At 46.4% G+C, this 13,568-nt stretch overlaps 1 protein-coding gene across 4 annotated transcripts; it reads left to right on the top strand.

Moving 5' to 3' along the window:
- The first annotated feature begins 226 nt into the window (after positions 1-226).
- On the top strand, positions 227-13,407 carry LOC123994702 (interferon regulatory factor 6-like). Of its 4 annotated transcripts, none has more exons than XM_046297614.1 (10): positions 227-363; positions 7,379-7,448; positions 7,720-7,953; positions 9,995-10,181; positions 10,371-10,399; positions 10,513-10,540; positions 10,664-11,137; positions 11,709-12,098; positions 12,456-12,577; positions 12,674-13,407. In XM_046297614.1, the coding sequence occupies exons 3-10, from the start codon at positions 7,777-7,779 to the stop codon at positions 12,860-12,862; spliced, it is 1,596 nt and encodes a 531-aa protein (XP_046153570.1). In that variant the 5' UTR covers positions 227-363; positions 7,379-7,448; positions 7,720-7,776; the 3' UTR covers positions 12,863-13,407. The 4 variants fall into 4 exon arrangements, with proteins under 4 accessions (XP_046153570.1, XP_046153572.1, XP_046153569.1 ...); XM_046297616.1 differs by having other exon boundaries at positions 246-363; positions 7,407-7,448; XM_046297613.1 differs by lacking the exon at positions 227-363 and adding an exon at positions 4,917-5,454.
- Positions 13,408-13,568: the final 161 nt, after the last annotated feature.

Consider the following 13,568-nt stretch of genomic DNA (forward strand, 5'->3'; position numbering starts at 1 on the left):
CATTTGCTTCTCTCTGGCAGCTGGCTGTGATTCGCTGCAGACGCTTACACAGGAGTATCATTTTTGAGGCTGTCACATAGCTGAATAGAGAGAACAGTAACTTATTAGTTCAGGTTCATGTTTTGTCTACTGATACTACATTCTCATCTACTGCTCATAGACATATATAATACTGGATTAAATAATGATGTAGTAATAACTGCTTACTGTACCTCTCTCCACTGATCTCCACAGTGACCTGCTCAAAGGGTTCCAGGACTCTGCACACCTCCTCCACCACCTCCATTTGCTCTTGGGTCAGAGCATCAGCAGGTGCCTTGTGACAATGGCCAGGGTAGAGATGATGGCATCCTTTGACTCAAGGTGCGCGCTAGCTAGCGTTTCAATCGGTCACGTCACTTGCTCTGAGACCTTGAAGTAGTAGTTCCCCTTACTCTGCAAGAGCCGCGGCTTTTGTGGAGCGATGGGTAACGACGCTTCGTGGGTGACTGTTGTTGATGTGTGCAGAGGGTCCCTGGTTCGCCCGGGTATGGGTGAGGGGACGGTTTAAAATTATACTGTTACATCAGCACCTACTGTGCTCTTGTGGTTGAAGTATTCCACAGTGGACTTCGTCACCTTCAGAGCATCTCTTGCAATCAGGTGATTTTGAAAGGGTTTTCCTGCTTGGACATCAACAACAGTCCCCCACGAAGCATCGTTACCCATCGCTTCACAAAATACAGGGTTAAAATGTCCGAAATTATTTGACAACCAAAGCAGAGGTAGCCACCTCACAATACTAGCTCGCAGTAGAAACGACTAATTAGCATAACCATAAATTTGACATTATCGTTGCAAAGTGCATCTTCAGACATAAATAGCTGAAAGATATGAAATATTTACTAACATATCAACAAGGACACAGACTGGCCTTGGCTAACACTATGAAATCTAGCTAGTGGGAATTGCAGCAAGGATGGCTAGAACTTTCTCTCAATTTACTTCTCATGAGCTGATCTTCTCCGAGCTGGAGATTGCCCCGCATGCTCTGCTCCACTTCACCACTGGGCGGAGCTACAGCTCTAATATGATGAACTAACATTACTGATATGATTAACTGCAAAGTCTTCACAGCTTTTTGTACAGCCGCCCCTGAATTCACTATATTAATTCACTCCTAAGAAAGGCTCAATAGTAAACTTGACTATCTTGACTTACTTAACTCTTACTTGCATATCTTACCCAAACTTAACAGGCATGAAACCAGATGTCTAGGGGTGTCTAGCCACCCCATCAACAGATGGCCTGGCTAGGTATAACCACTAATAACAAATAAACTCTAGTCCAGTACTTAAACGATGGAAATGGTTCTCTGTACTAGTAGAGTAGAGGAGCTGCTGTCCTTAACAGCCGGGCAGGAACACCTAGTCCATCAGGGGCACACTGTGGTGAGAATGTCCTCCTGGGAGAGGGGTGAATGCCATTGTTGGAATGCTGCATTGTTCCAACAGCAGGAAACAGTCCGAACTACAAAGGCAGAAAACTAGGGGGAACACCTGACTGCTTAGCTAGTAGGGCACCAGGGACACCTGAGTATCTGGTGATTGGGGAGCTAAGGACAGGGCCACCTAAAGGCCTGGCAACATGGCCTGACTAATAACTAAGGGCAGGACACTGCGGCAAGTAAAGGCTGGCAGACAGGTCCAACTACGTGGTCCAACAGGTCAGAGGAAACAGTCTTTGGGGCTGACACAGTCTAAGACTCGAAGGAGAGAGGACTATGGGATCCATTGGCAGGAGCTGGCTTGTCCCATAGAGCATACAAGGTCCCTGCCTGATCTTAGCGTCAGGAGCCTGATCCGAGCTGATAATTGGGCTGAGCTGAGGTCTCTCAGCAGGGACAGACATGTTCTCCAGAGAAGACAGCCGAGCTCCCCAGGCAGGGTGTGACTGTGGACCCTGGGCTAGAGCTACAGAGGGTTCTCGAAGACTTGCAGGTTCGGGCTCCCAATGGTGCCAGGGTGGACCTCACAGGCAGGGACTAGTGGAGGTTGCAGGGCAGAGGACTTAAGTGACCAGATGTCAGGGTCGAGCTCTGGCCTCTCAGGAGGTGTCGCTGAAGGTCTCCGACAAGGAGCAGATGGAGGCTCCCCCACAGGGTCGGAGAGGACCTTGCTGGCAAGGACTAGATGGGACCTTGGGGCAGAGGCTGAAGCGGCCCCTGTGGAGAAAACCATGGTGGGCTCCCTCTCAAGACCAGGTGGGGGCTCCCCAACATAGCTGGGCTGGTCTCTTTGTGCTGAGGTAAGTGGGAACTGCACTGCATGGGCAGCCGGTGTCTGGAAGCCAAGGCCAAGTGGTGGGCCCATGCCTAGAGATGAACTGGGCTCCTCATCAGGAGCAGGTGGGGGGCTTGTCGTTTGCTTCTGTTGAAGCCCCCCTCACTGAAACAGGGGTGACTCAATGTAAAGTCAGATGATGGCCCCTGGGCTGCAGCTGGTGCCAGAGATACTGGGGCTGAGGATCCCTAGGCTGCGGCTGATGGCAACCAGGGAGATGCTGGCTGATGATCTGCATCAACGGCCGTCTGTGGGCCTGTAACACGATGGCTCTCTGTTGCAGGAGCTGGTGACCTAAAGATAGGGCCAGGTTGTACCTTCAGGTTCAGCCTGGCTGCCCGGGTAACTGAAGCAGTCTGGGCCCCCGTGGGTGGAGAACGCTGCTCCTCATGTGTGGAGAACGCTGCTCCTCATGCTTGCCAGAGAGTGAGTCTGACTTGAAAGGAGTAGGCTGCGCTCGTATAGCAAGAACAGACAGGAGACTGGAGCACGGGGTAGACTAGGCCCCATAGTCAGTTGCATACAGGAACCGGAGGGAAGAATAGGTTAGCTTTGTAGGGATCAGCAGTAACCCCAGTAACCCCAGACTGGGCCCCATCTGTGGTAGCTGGTCTGGGCCTCAAGACAGAGGTAGGCAGAGCCCCTGTGGCTGGATCCTGTAGCACCATGTTGGTCTGGAGCACCACGGGGGCTACTGCTGGCTGATGCTCTGTAGCCGGAGCAACTGAAGAGTCCACCTCGTTGATTAACTTCAGCTCTGTAGCAGGAGCCGGTGGAAGCTCTGGAACAGCGGCTGGCTGCAGGCTACTGTTGGCTGATGGGTCCTTTGTGGCGGCAGACTGAAACTGGTACTTCACACTGGGAGTGTTTAGGAGCTGACACTGGTGGAGGAGTAGCCTCCTGACAGGTGGAGTGAGCGCCGTGACTGAGGGAACTCAAACATTTAATTTGATTTGATACATAGCTCCGGCGGGAGGGTCTTGGTAGCCGCACTGTAGGCTTGGAGTGTCACTCCAATGACACAGAAGTAGTGACATCACTTGCTGGAGGCCACATTGGGGGGTTAGGCCACTCACTGTTGTCATACTGTCCATCGCAAGCCGTATCTTCTTTGTTGGGTGATGGCTTCGTATGCTCAACCAGCTCTGACACGGACCGTGGTGGTGCCAGCAGACATCTATCTGCTGGAAGGGTACCGCTGGGTGAGGGCTCTGTAGGGGCTGGCTTTAGTGGGAGAGAGACTAGCTATAGACTGGGATGTGAGCTGTGGCATCACAGAGCTGTACCATCTCTTCGTGTTGCTCACGTAGCTGAGCGAGCCAGACTTGTATGGCCCGCTGGGACTGCCGCAGCTGGGCTCTCTTGCTCGATGTACTCTCTCACTAGCTCGTGCTCTGTAGGTGGCTTCCTGTGTTCCCAGTGACTGTTGTAGACCATGGACAGACCTCTGTTTCTCCTTCCTCTGCTTACTGTGGCTCATCCTTCTGCTCCCGTTGGTCAGATGAGGGTTTAGGACAGACCTGTACTCTCTGAATGTCTCCCACTCATCTGGAGTTGTGTCCCATCTGGCCTGGCTGGATAGGAAGGGACTGGGTGGAGTGAGGGGTGTCACCTTGGCAGCTTCCTCCATGCGAGGCTGAAGGTCATCTTCTTGCCAATGGACATACTGTGCTGTGCTAGTATAACTTGGATAAGGTGAGGCTTGGTACCTTTGATGATCAGACCCAGGCTTCACCGGTAACATGCTGCACCTAGAACCGGGAGTAAACACCTTTATCTGGCTCGAACGGACCCCTATGTAAATGAGGACTTGGTGGACTGTATATTCCTTCGGTTAGATTTGACTTTACATGTTCACTCGCGTGTGCTGGTAAGGGTACAGATGACAGACAGGTAGGATTCCAGTTGAGGTGGTTTAATTACGCTGAAGATGCACAGGCATGGAACAGCAACGCACAATGTCCGTAGTATGGATAGCACCACCATCTTCATTGCACAATGAATTTGAATGCCTCTAAACAGTGAAATACAATGTAATACTGATCTAATGATGTACCATTCATACACCTATACAATTACAGGGCATATAACGAGGGACTGGGGGACAACATCCTATACAAATACAGGGTTAAATGTCCCGAAATGATATGACAACCAAAACAGAGCTCGCCAGCTCACAATAACTACTTGTAGCTTGCAGTAGAAACGATAATTAGCTTAACCATAAATATCACATTATTGTCGCAGAGTGCGTCTTCATACAAAAAACATCTGAAAGATGAAATATGTACTTACCTATCAACAACACTGACCTTGGCTAAAACAATAATCTAACTGCTGGGAAAACATAATGATGTCTGGAACTTTCTCTCACCTGACCTCTGATTTGGCAGACTCACAAAACATACATCATTTGTAAATGATGTCTGAGTGGTGTAGTGTGCCCTTGGCTGTCTGTAAATACAAAATAAAAAATGTACCATCTGGTTTGCCTACAATAAGGAATTTGAAATGATTTATACTTTTACTTTTGATACTTGAGTATATTTTAGCAATTACATTTACTTTTGAAACGTAGGTATATTTAAAACCAAATACTTTTATACTTTTACTTAAATAGTATTTTATCTGGGTGACTTTCACTTTTCTATTAGAGGTATTTTTACTTTTACTCAAGTATGACAATTGGGTACTTTTTACACCACTGAAAATGTATACATTTCCAACCACTAGGGTAGTACTAGTAGCCTATCGAAAATGAAACAATATTTGCATATTACTTCTGTCTGTCAACCGGAAGGGTGGTATCTGGGCATGTTCAGCAAACACACAGGCACTACGTTTGTTCATGTTTAAAGTCAAATCATGTTTGGCCGCTGTTTGTGGAAAGTTTTCTGAATAAGCCTGGAACTTTCTGACTGTCATTCTCCCACACACTCCTTTGAACTTGTGACGGTGTTGGGCAAGGTTTGTGTCAGTTAGACTACCAAGTAAAAAGCTTACCTGTGGCAGCGCGCATACTCTGCCTGGCCTGTTTCTGTTTGTGGAAGGAGGGATCACTACAGTCAGCGTTCTTGAACTCTTCGATACAAGGGAACGAAATCATTTTGTGGAGAAGACATATCGTTAAAAGGTGGGTGCCGCTTAAAGTTGTACTTGTTTCCTAAAACAACTATAGTAGCCTATTGAGATGTTTTTTTCTCAGACCGATTACAATTTTTTTGTTATTTGAAGATTGTTTACATGATCATGTCAGTGTCCGGCAGGCGGCCTATTTTCAGATTTTGTTGTCGGTATAGGTTTTCTTTTTAAATCAACCTGTCTTCTGCACACCCTGAATGAAACCCAGTGAAGCTATTCCTGTTTTAATATGTTTAAAAAATGTAACTATAGAGTTTAGACAATGTAATCCAGACTTGTGCAATTATTGTTATTATTGGGAAGTCCCCATTTTAAAGCACACCATGTCCCCACCAACATTGTAGTTACTCCACAATACTAACCTAAATGACAGTGAAAAGAAGGAAGCTTGTACATAATAAAAGTAATCCAAAATATGCATCCTGTTTGCAATAAAGAACTAAAATAACACTGCACTAAAAAGTTATGTATTGAAAGTGTTGTATTTGTTGCAAATACAACACATCACTGAGTACCACTCTTCATATTTTCAAGCATGATGGTGGCTGCATTATGTATGGGTATGCTTCTCATCAGCAAAGACAAGAGAGTGTTTTTTTAGGATAAAAAGACCCAGAATAGTACAGGCAAAATCCTGGAAGAAGACCTGATTCAGTCTGCTCTCCATCAAACACTGAGAGACAATTGCACCTTTCAGCATCACAATAACCTAAAACACAAGGCCAAATATGCACTGGAGTTGCTTATCAAGGCAACATTGAATGTTTGTCCGAGAGACCTAGTTACCGTTTTGACTTAGATTTACAAGCCAATTTAAGTCAAGACTTCAAAATGATTGTCTAGCAATGATCAACAACCAATTTGACAAAGCTTGAAGAATGAGGAGGGGGGCTAGTCCTCTCTCTCTCCTCCCCCTTGTCCGCAAGTTGGACAATTTAGCATTTTTCAAATACCCGAAACAGCCTTCACCTGCAATCTAGAGCCATAATCATTATTCTTAATTCTATGTAAAAAGCATGTACAGTATCCTGAGTTGCCTGTGTCCCCCTGTTGTTTTTATTTATTTTAATCAACATGATTCTCTGGATTTCTGCAACAATCTGTATGAAAGACTAAAAGGAATGTGAGTCTTATTTAGTAATTGCTTGCTTTTCGAAACTTTAACAACCTTGCCGGCAGGCATGCCAGCTAAGAGAAAGACAAGCTAGCTACTCTAACTTGATTGATAGCCTGAAGTAACTTCTTGGTAGCTAGTTATGAGGTTGAAGAAAAAAGCAAACCTATCTGGACTAGTTAATGCCAAAAATAAACACATGCCCCCTTGCCCCCTAAGGCCATGATGCCTCTGCATCCAGTTGTTGTTCTGTGTTGCATACTCATTAAAGTTACCTTGCCCTTTTCAACTCGTGTGTGTGTGTGTGTGTGTGTGTGTGTTCGTGTGTGTGTTCGTGTGTGTGTTCGTGTGTGTGTTCGTGTGTGTGTTCGTGTGTGTGTTCGTGCGTGCGTGTGCTGGTACAAGGGCTCAGGAGGACATTTGTGGCAGCCTCGGGAAGAGGACATATTCTATCTAGATGCATTAGTTTGTCTCAGCGTGTCCAGTGGCAAATACAAGTTGCCGTTATATTTGACTCTGTGCTGCTTGAGACAGAAGTTGGTCTTTGGTTGTAAAGGAGTTACCTGTAGACCTCTGTGTTCATATGATCCTCTGTGATCTCATTGTGTGACAGTGGACTCTGCATCTGTGCCCGGAGGTCCTAGGCTTGTTGTCCTAGTATCAAATCCATCATTTTTAGGATGACAAAGGCAAATTTGGGACTGTCATGAAATAGAGTAAAGGATTAAGGAATAGCCTACAACTGTTGCATGTTGTGTATGTTAATTCACCTAACTCTGTGATGTTTTTTTATATTCTTCAGCCACAGAACACTTTTTGTTTCCCCGCAGATCATTTCCTAAACAGGCCTGTTACCATCATAAATCAAAACGGTAAATCTGACTTGTTGACTACTCTCTCCACCTTCGTACCTCTCTTTTCCCCACCCATCCTCTCCATTTTCCCCAGCCTTCTTCCTGCAGATGGTAGGGAGTATCTTATCTTTCAACCCTCCCCCACATTCCCCAACCCCCATTGCCTCATCGCCCATCTGAACCATTACTATCATATCACGCTTCAAGACAATCCCTCAGTGCCCGCTCTCCCCTACCCCCAGTGCCCAGTCACCCATCTTAACCATGACTTTTCCCTTCACCTTTCCAGCCCCTTCACTCACCCCCTCTGAAGCCCCTTTCTCCTCCCTGCGTGGTGCTCTGCCCAATGATGAGTGTGCAGCCTCGGAGGATCCGCCTGAAGCCCTGGCTGTTAGCCCAGGTGAACAGCGGGAGGTACCCCGGCTTGCAGTGGCTCAGCCCGGACCACCGGATCTTCCAGATCCCCTGGAGGCACGCCACAAGACATATGCCCACCTCTGAGGAAGAGAACACCATCTTCAAGGTGAGAGGGGGGGATCCATGTTGAGAATGGCATGACAGATCTGGATACTTCAACTCTATGTCGTCATTCTGATATCACAATGTAGTTAGACCAAAGTTCTGCTTACTTTGTCTACTTAGATCAACTTTTTCTAGGAAGTAGCACATTTCAAGAGTATTTCTAAGGTACTCAGTTACTATGTCACCCACACACTTCCTTATCCCATTCAGCAATAAATGTATCAACTGTTTTAGTGAACTGAAATAGCCTTAGTTTCATTTCCACTGAATCTCTAGTGTTAAACCTCTCTGCGTTTTTTGATCTCGTGTGTAAGGATGTCCACATGATATCCACTGCACTAACAGCAGCAATGGCCTACTCCCTGTCTCTTTTGACTAGTCATTTCCTCATTAGCCATTACCCTGTTCTTCCTTTACAGTACATTCAGAAAGTATTCAGACCCCTTGATTTTTTGAACATTTTATTACATTACAGCTTTATTCCAAAAAGTATTAAATTACTTTTTTGCCTCGTTAATCTACACCAGTACCCCATAATGACGAAGCGAAACCGTTTTTTATGTGCAAATGTATTAAAAATTAAAAAACGTACCTTATTTACATAAGTATTCAGACCCTTTGCTATGAGACTTTAAATTGATCTCAGGTGCATCCTATTTCCATTGATCACCGTTGAGATGTTTCTACAACTTGGTTGGAGTCCACCTGTGGTAAATCGAATTGATTGGACATGATTTGGAAAGGCCCACGCCTTTCGATATAAGATCCCACAGTTGACACGGCATGCCAGAGTAAAAACCAAGCCATGAGGTCCAAGGAATTGTCTGTAGAGTGCCGAGACACAGATCTGGGGAAGTGTACCAAAAAATGTCTGCAGCATTGAAGGTCCCCAAGAACACATTGGCCTCTATGATTCTTAAATGGAAGAAGTCACCAAGACTCTTCCTACAGCTGTATCTTCCCGGCCAAACTGAGCAATCAGGGGAGAAGGGCCTTAGTTAGAGCGGTGACCAAGAACTCGATGATCACTCTGACAGAGCTCCAGAGTTCCTTTGTGGAAATGGGAGAACCTTCCAGGATGACTACAATCTCTGCAGAACTCCACCAATCTGGCCTTTATGGTAGAGTGGCCAGACGGAAGCCACTCCTCAGTAAAAGGCACATGACTTGGAGTTTGCCAAAAGACACCTAAAGGACTCTCAGACCATGAGAAACAAGTTTGAGTTCTTTGACCTGAATGCCAAGTGTCACATATCCCTATGGGGGATATCCCTATGGTGAAGCATGGTGGTGGCAGCATCATGCTGTCGGGATGTTTTTCAGCGGCAGGGACTGGGAGACTAGTCAGGCTTGAGGGAAAGATGAACGGAGCAAAGTACATAGACATCCTTGATGAAAACCTGCTCCAAAGCACTCAGCACCTCAGACTGAGGCAAAGGTTCACCTTCCAACAGGACAATGAACCTAAGAACACAGCCAAGACAGCGCAGGAGTGGCTTCGGGACAAGTCTATGTATGTCCTTGAGTGGCCCAGCCAGAGCCCGGACTTGGACCCGATCGAACACCTCTGGAGAGATCTGAAAATGGCTGTGAAGCGACACTCCCTGTCCAACCTGATGGAGCTTGAGATGATCTGCAGAGAAAAATGAGAGAAAATCCCCAAATACAGGTGTGCCAAGCTTGTAGTGTCATACCTAAGCAGACTCGAGGCTGTAATCGCTGCCAAAGGTGCTTCAACAAAGTATTAGAATGTAGGGTCTGAATACTTATGTATTTCTGCTTCAGTTTCTAAACACCTGTTTGGTTTGTCATTATGGGGTGTGTGTGTATTAATGAGGGGGGGGGGAAACAATTTAAGGCTGTAATGTAACAAAATGTGGAAAAATTCAAAGGGTCTGAGGACTTTCTGAATGCACCCTAGTTGTGACTAATTGATTTGAAGTTAATTTAACCCTAACGCCATTTGATTCCATCCAGATGTGACTCCTTCTCTGATTCATTCAAATGTAACCTCTTCCTTGCCTCCCCCTCTCTTCCCCCAGGCCTGGGCTCTGGAGACGGGGAAGTACCAGGAGGGTCTGGATGAGCCGGACCCTGCCAAGTGGAAGGCCAACCTGCGCTGTGCCCTCAACAAGAGCCGGGAGTTCAAACTGAAATACGACGGCACCAAGGAGACACCCGTCCAGCCCTACAAGATCTACGAGGTCTGTGACCAGCCCTGCAATGGAGGTAAGAGTGCGTGCATAAGCATGCAGGCTCATTGGCAGCTTTGCAAGTCTTATCTGATTGTCTGTCTTCAAATTTAATTGAGTTCTTTAGAATAGCTTTGTTGAACTTGTCAAATTCCCTCAGATATTCATGTTTTGTGAAATTGAGATTTTCATGTTGATGGCATATTCCTTTTTAATTTGTTTTCAGACACAGTTGATGAAGATGATGAGGAGGAGGTAAGTGTAGGAAAGTAGACAATTACTTTTTCCATTATCTCAGAAACATCTGAGAACCAATACCCATGTATCAGCTTTGTCACATAAACATTCAATCTTGTCTTTGTTTTCAGATGCCGAATATTGTTGACCTCTCCATTGGTAAGTGTCAATGCACCTTTGCTACTGAGCCATCTGTGAATTAGGCAGAAAACCTTTTTGAAATGTGTCACTATTGACATGCAAGGTCTTATGTGTTTGTGTTTGTCCTCTTGTCTCTCCCAGACCCCAGAATTAGTGACCCACGCAGTTATCAGGCATTCCCTACCTCACACGGGATAGACGTTCCCTTCAGCTCCCCCCTCAATGACAGATATGGCACCTCCCACCACACCCCTATGTACCCCAGTCCCAACATGCACTCCAATCCCAACGGGGCCAATACCATGGCAGCGGATCTCCCTCAGCCAACCATGGCTCCCCCAGAGTTTTCTTCCCACGTTCCATTGGTGGTGAAGTTGGAACATGGGGTCTTTGTGCACCGTGGACCCGCAGAACCCTCCAACGGGATGGGTGGAGGGAGCATGCAGCCTCCTATGGTCACTGAGATGGCCACCATGGTTCCTTCTGCTGCATCTGCGGCTCCGGTTGCCCCTCACCCAGGTGCCGCCCCAATGGAGGCCATGTCCGGAGTCCAGAACCAGGAGGAAGGGCAGGCGGTGCCACCCTACAAATATGACCTGCTGAACAGCCTGCCATGTGAGTGGAGTAGCACCCATGCCTTGTTGAGGAGAATACTGCTTTATGTACTTTGGCTTTACTTTGGCAGTCAGGCACTTCTGCAATAGTTCCTTGCATGTTATCCCCAAAGAATATTCATTGTAATTCCCCTAACCATGAAAACAGGGCGTCAACTTTATTTGGTTTTGCTGCATGCAACACAATGACAACATTGTAATCCATTCACTCAAAACTGTTGCCTCCTATAGCCTATAATCCATCGAATGAGTCAATCAGGCATTAGTGTAGTTGTCTGGAATAGCTGTCTGCCTGTCACACCCATCAAATGAAACACACTGTCAGCTGTCTGGGAGTGTGGGGGACGGTAAGACAGGTTCTGTAGTTAATTGGAATAGGCAAAATTGAGTTTTACCCTTTTGTAGCTAAAGCGGTAATGTGTCATTCATTGATAAACACTCCTTTTTCAGTCTTATGATAACTCGGTGTCAGAATACTGTTAGGCATGATTAGAAAGAGCAATATTAAATGTTGACTATTGTTGAAGTGCTTACAATTCTTCCAACACTACATTATTTGACTATGGTTTCAGTGACTGACCTAGACATGAAATTCCAGTATCGGGGTCGCAAGATGGGCTCCCTGACCGTGAGTAACCCCCAGGGCTGCCGGCTGTACTACGGCCACTTGGAGCCCACCCCGGAGCAGGTGGACCTGTTCGGCCCTGTCAACCTCAACCAAGTTCTCTTCCCTGGCTCGGCCGACATCCAGAATGAGAAGCAGCGGTTCTACACAGAGCACCTGCTGGATGTGATGGACCGAGGCCTGATCCTGGAGATCTGGGAGCAGGATATATACGCTATCAGGTTGTGTCAGTGCAAGGTGTATTGGTCTGGGCCGGGCGTTGACGAGCAGGGGCCTCCCAACCCTATGGAGAGGGAGAGGAAGTATAAAGTGTTCAGCCTCAATAACTTCCTGCACGGTGAGTCGGTCAACCCATTTTATTCCTTGGTATTTTAGTCATCTTAAGGCAGCAGTTTCATCTTGTTTGAATCACCCTTCTGACATCAATTAATCACAACACCAAATGATGGTGTCAGATAACAACGTTGGACTCCATTGTCATGATTTTTCAGTTCACTTGAGGCTGTCTGAGTTTCAATTGATCCCTGAATATTTCAGTCACAGGCCCTTTCTGTGAGTAAGCTCTTGAGTAGTACTTATTGCTTGTACTGCTATTGTTGCACAGCCCAGGCATCTACTACATGGATTAGCTGTAGAACAGATATCACATTACAGGAGATTCTTTCTTTCTCCCTCTCGTGCACACCAACAACAGGGCTCATCTTGTTCCAGAAAGGTGAAACTCCCACCCCACCCCCGTTTGAGCTCTGCTTCTGCTTCGGGGAGGACTGGCCAGACCAACGGAAACCCAAGGAGAAGAAGCTCATCGTTGTGCAGGTGAGCAGAACGAATTGACCACATACCCTTCAGTTACAGTACATACACACACGAAATGATCACATTGACCCTCCCGTCCATCCATTTTATGTCCAGGTGGTCCCAGTGGTGGCGCGGATCCTAACAGAGATGTTTTCTGGAGATCTGTCCTGGTCCACAGACAGCATCCGGCTGCAGATCTCCAACCCAGACCTGAAGGACCAGACGGTGGAGCAGTTCAAGGAGCTCCAGAGGCTTCTCCAGAGTCAGCACGGCCTGGGTCCCTGGGCCACCAACGGACCCTGAGTCAGGAGCCTCTTGCTGGGTCTTCAACAGGGCCTGTCCTGGATCAAGGCCTCGACTGCTCATGGACTATTAATAGCACACTGCACTTGGATTAACAACCTTATTCAACGTTTTGTGTGTGGGGATATTAGCCTTCTTTCAACCCTGAGCCTCCCTCATTCTATAGAATCTTCATCCAGCCAGAGCCTTGTATCTAATCTTAACTGGATCTTGGGCAGAACTACTTGTACATCGTCAAAACCCAAACTGCTCTTTTTTTTTGGTCCCTTAAATTATTTTTTGGAATTTCAATAAATACCATTGCAGTATTTTTTTTAAATGGTGGCAGGTATTACTCAATTGTCACTTCAATCGTCATTTCTATCCATTTTCTTTCGCAGCCACCTTAATCTACTGTACTAGAACGTAACTGGCTTTGAGAATGGACACTGGTGCTATTGTGCCAGAAATGGGACTCAAGCCATACATGCAATGTAAAAAGTATTGGAAAGTTTTTTAAATAAACTAATAAACGACTACATTAATCAGCTAATTTTATTCCATGACCAGACAATTTTGTACTTTTTGCTGTGAATGGGGTTTACATCAAGGTTGTGAATGGGTGAAAGCATCTACTGGTATTGTCACTTCACCCTCAGATTCTAGGGGGGGAATTCCAGAACAGTGAAACTACCTCCATGTTCACTTTACAGCTGGAAGGGAACCT

Source organism: Oncorhynchus gorbuscha, linkage group LG14 (assembly GCF_021184085.1).
Source record: "Oncorhynchus gorbuscha isolate QuinsamMale2020 ecotype Even-year linkage group LG14, OgorEven_v1.0, whole genome shotgun sequence".
NCBI lineage: Eukaryota > Metazoa > Chordata > Actinopteri > Salmoniformes > Salmonidae > Oncorhynchus > Oncorhynchus gorbuscha.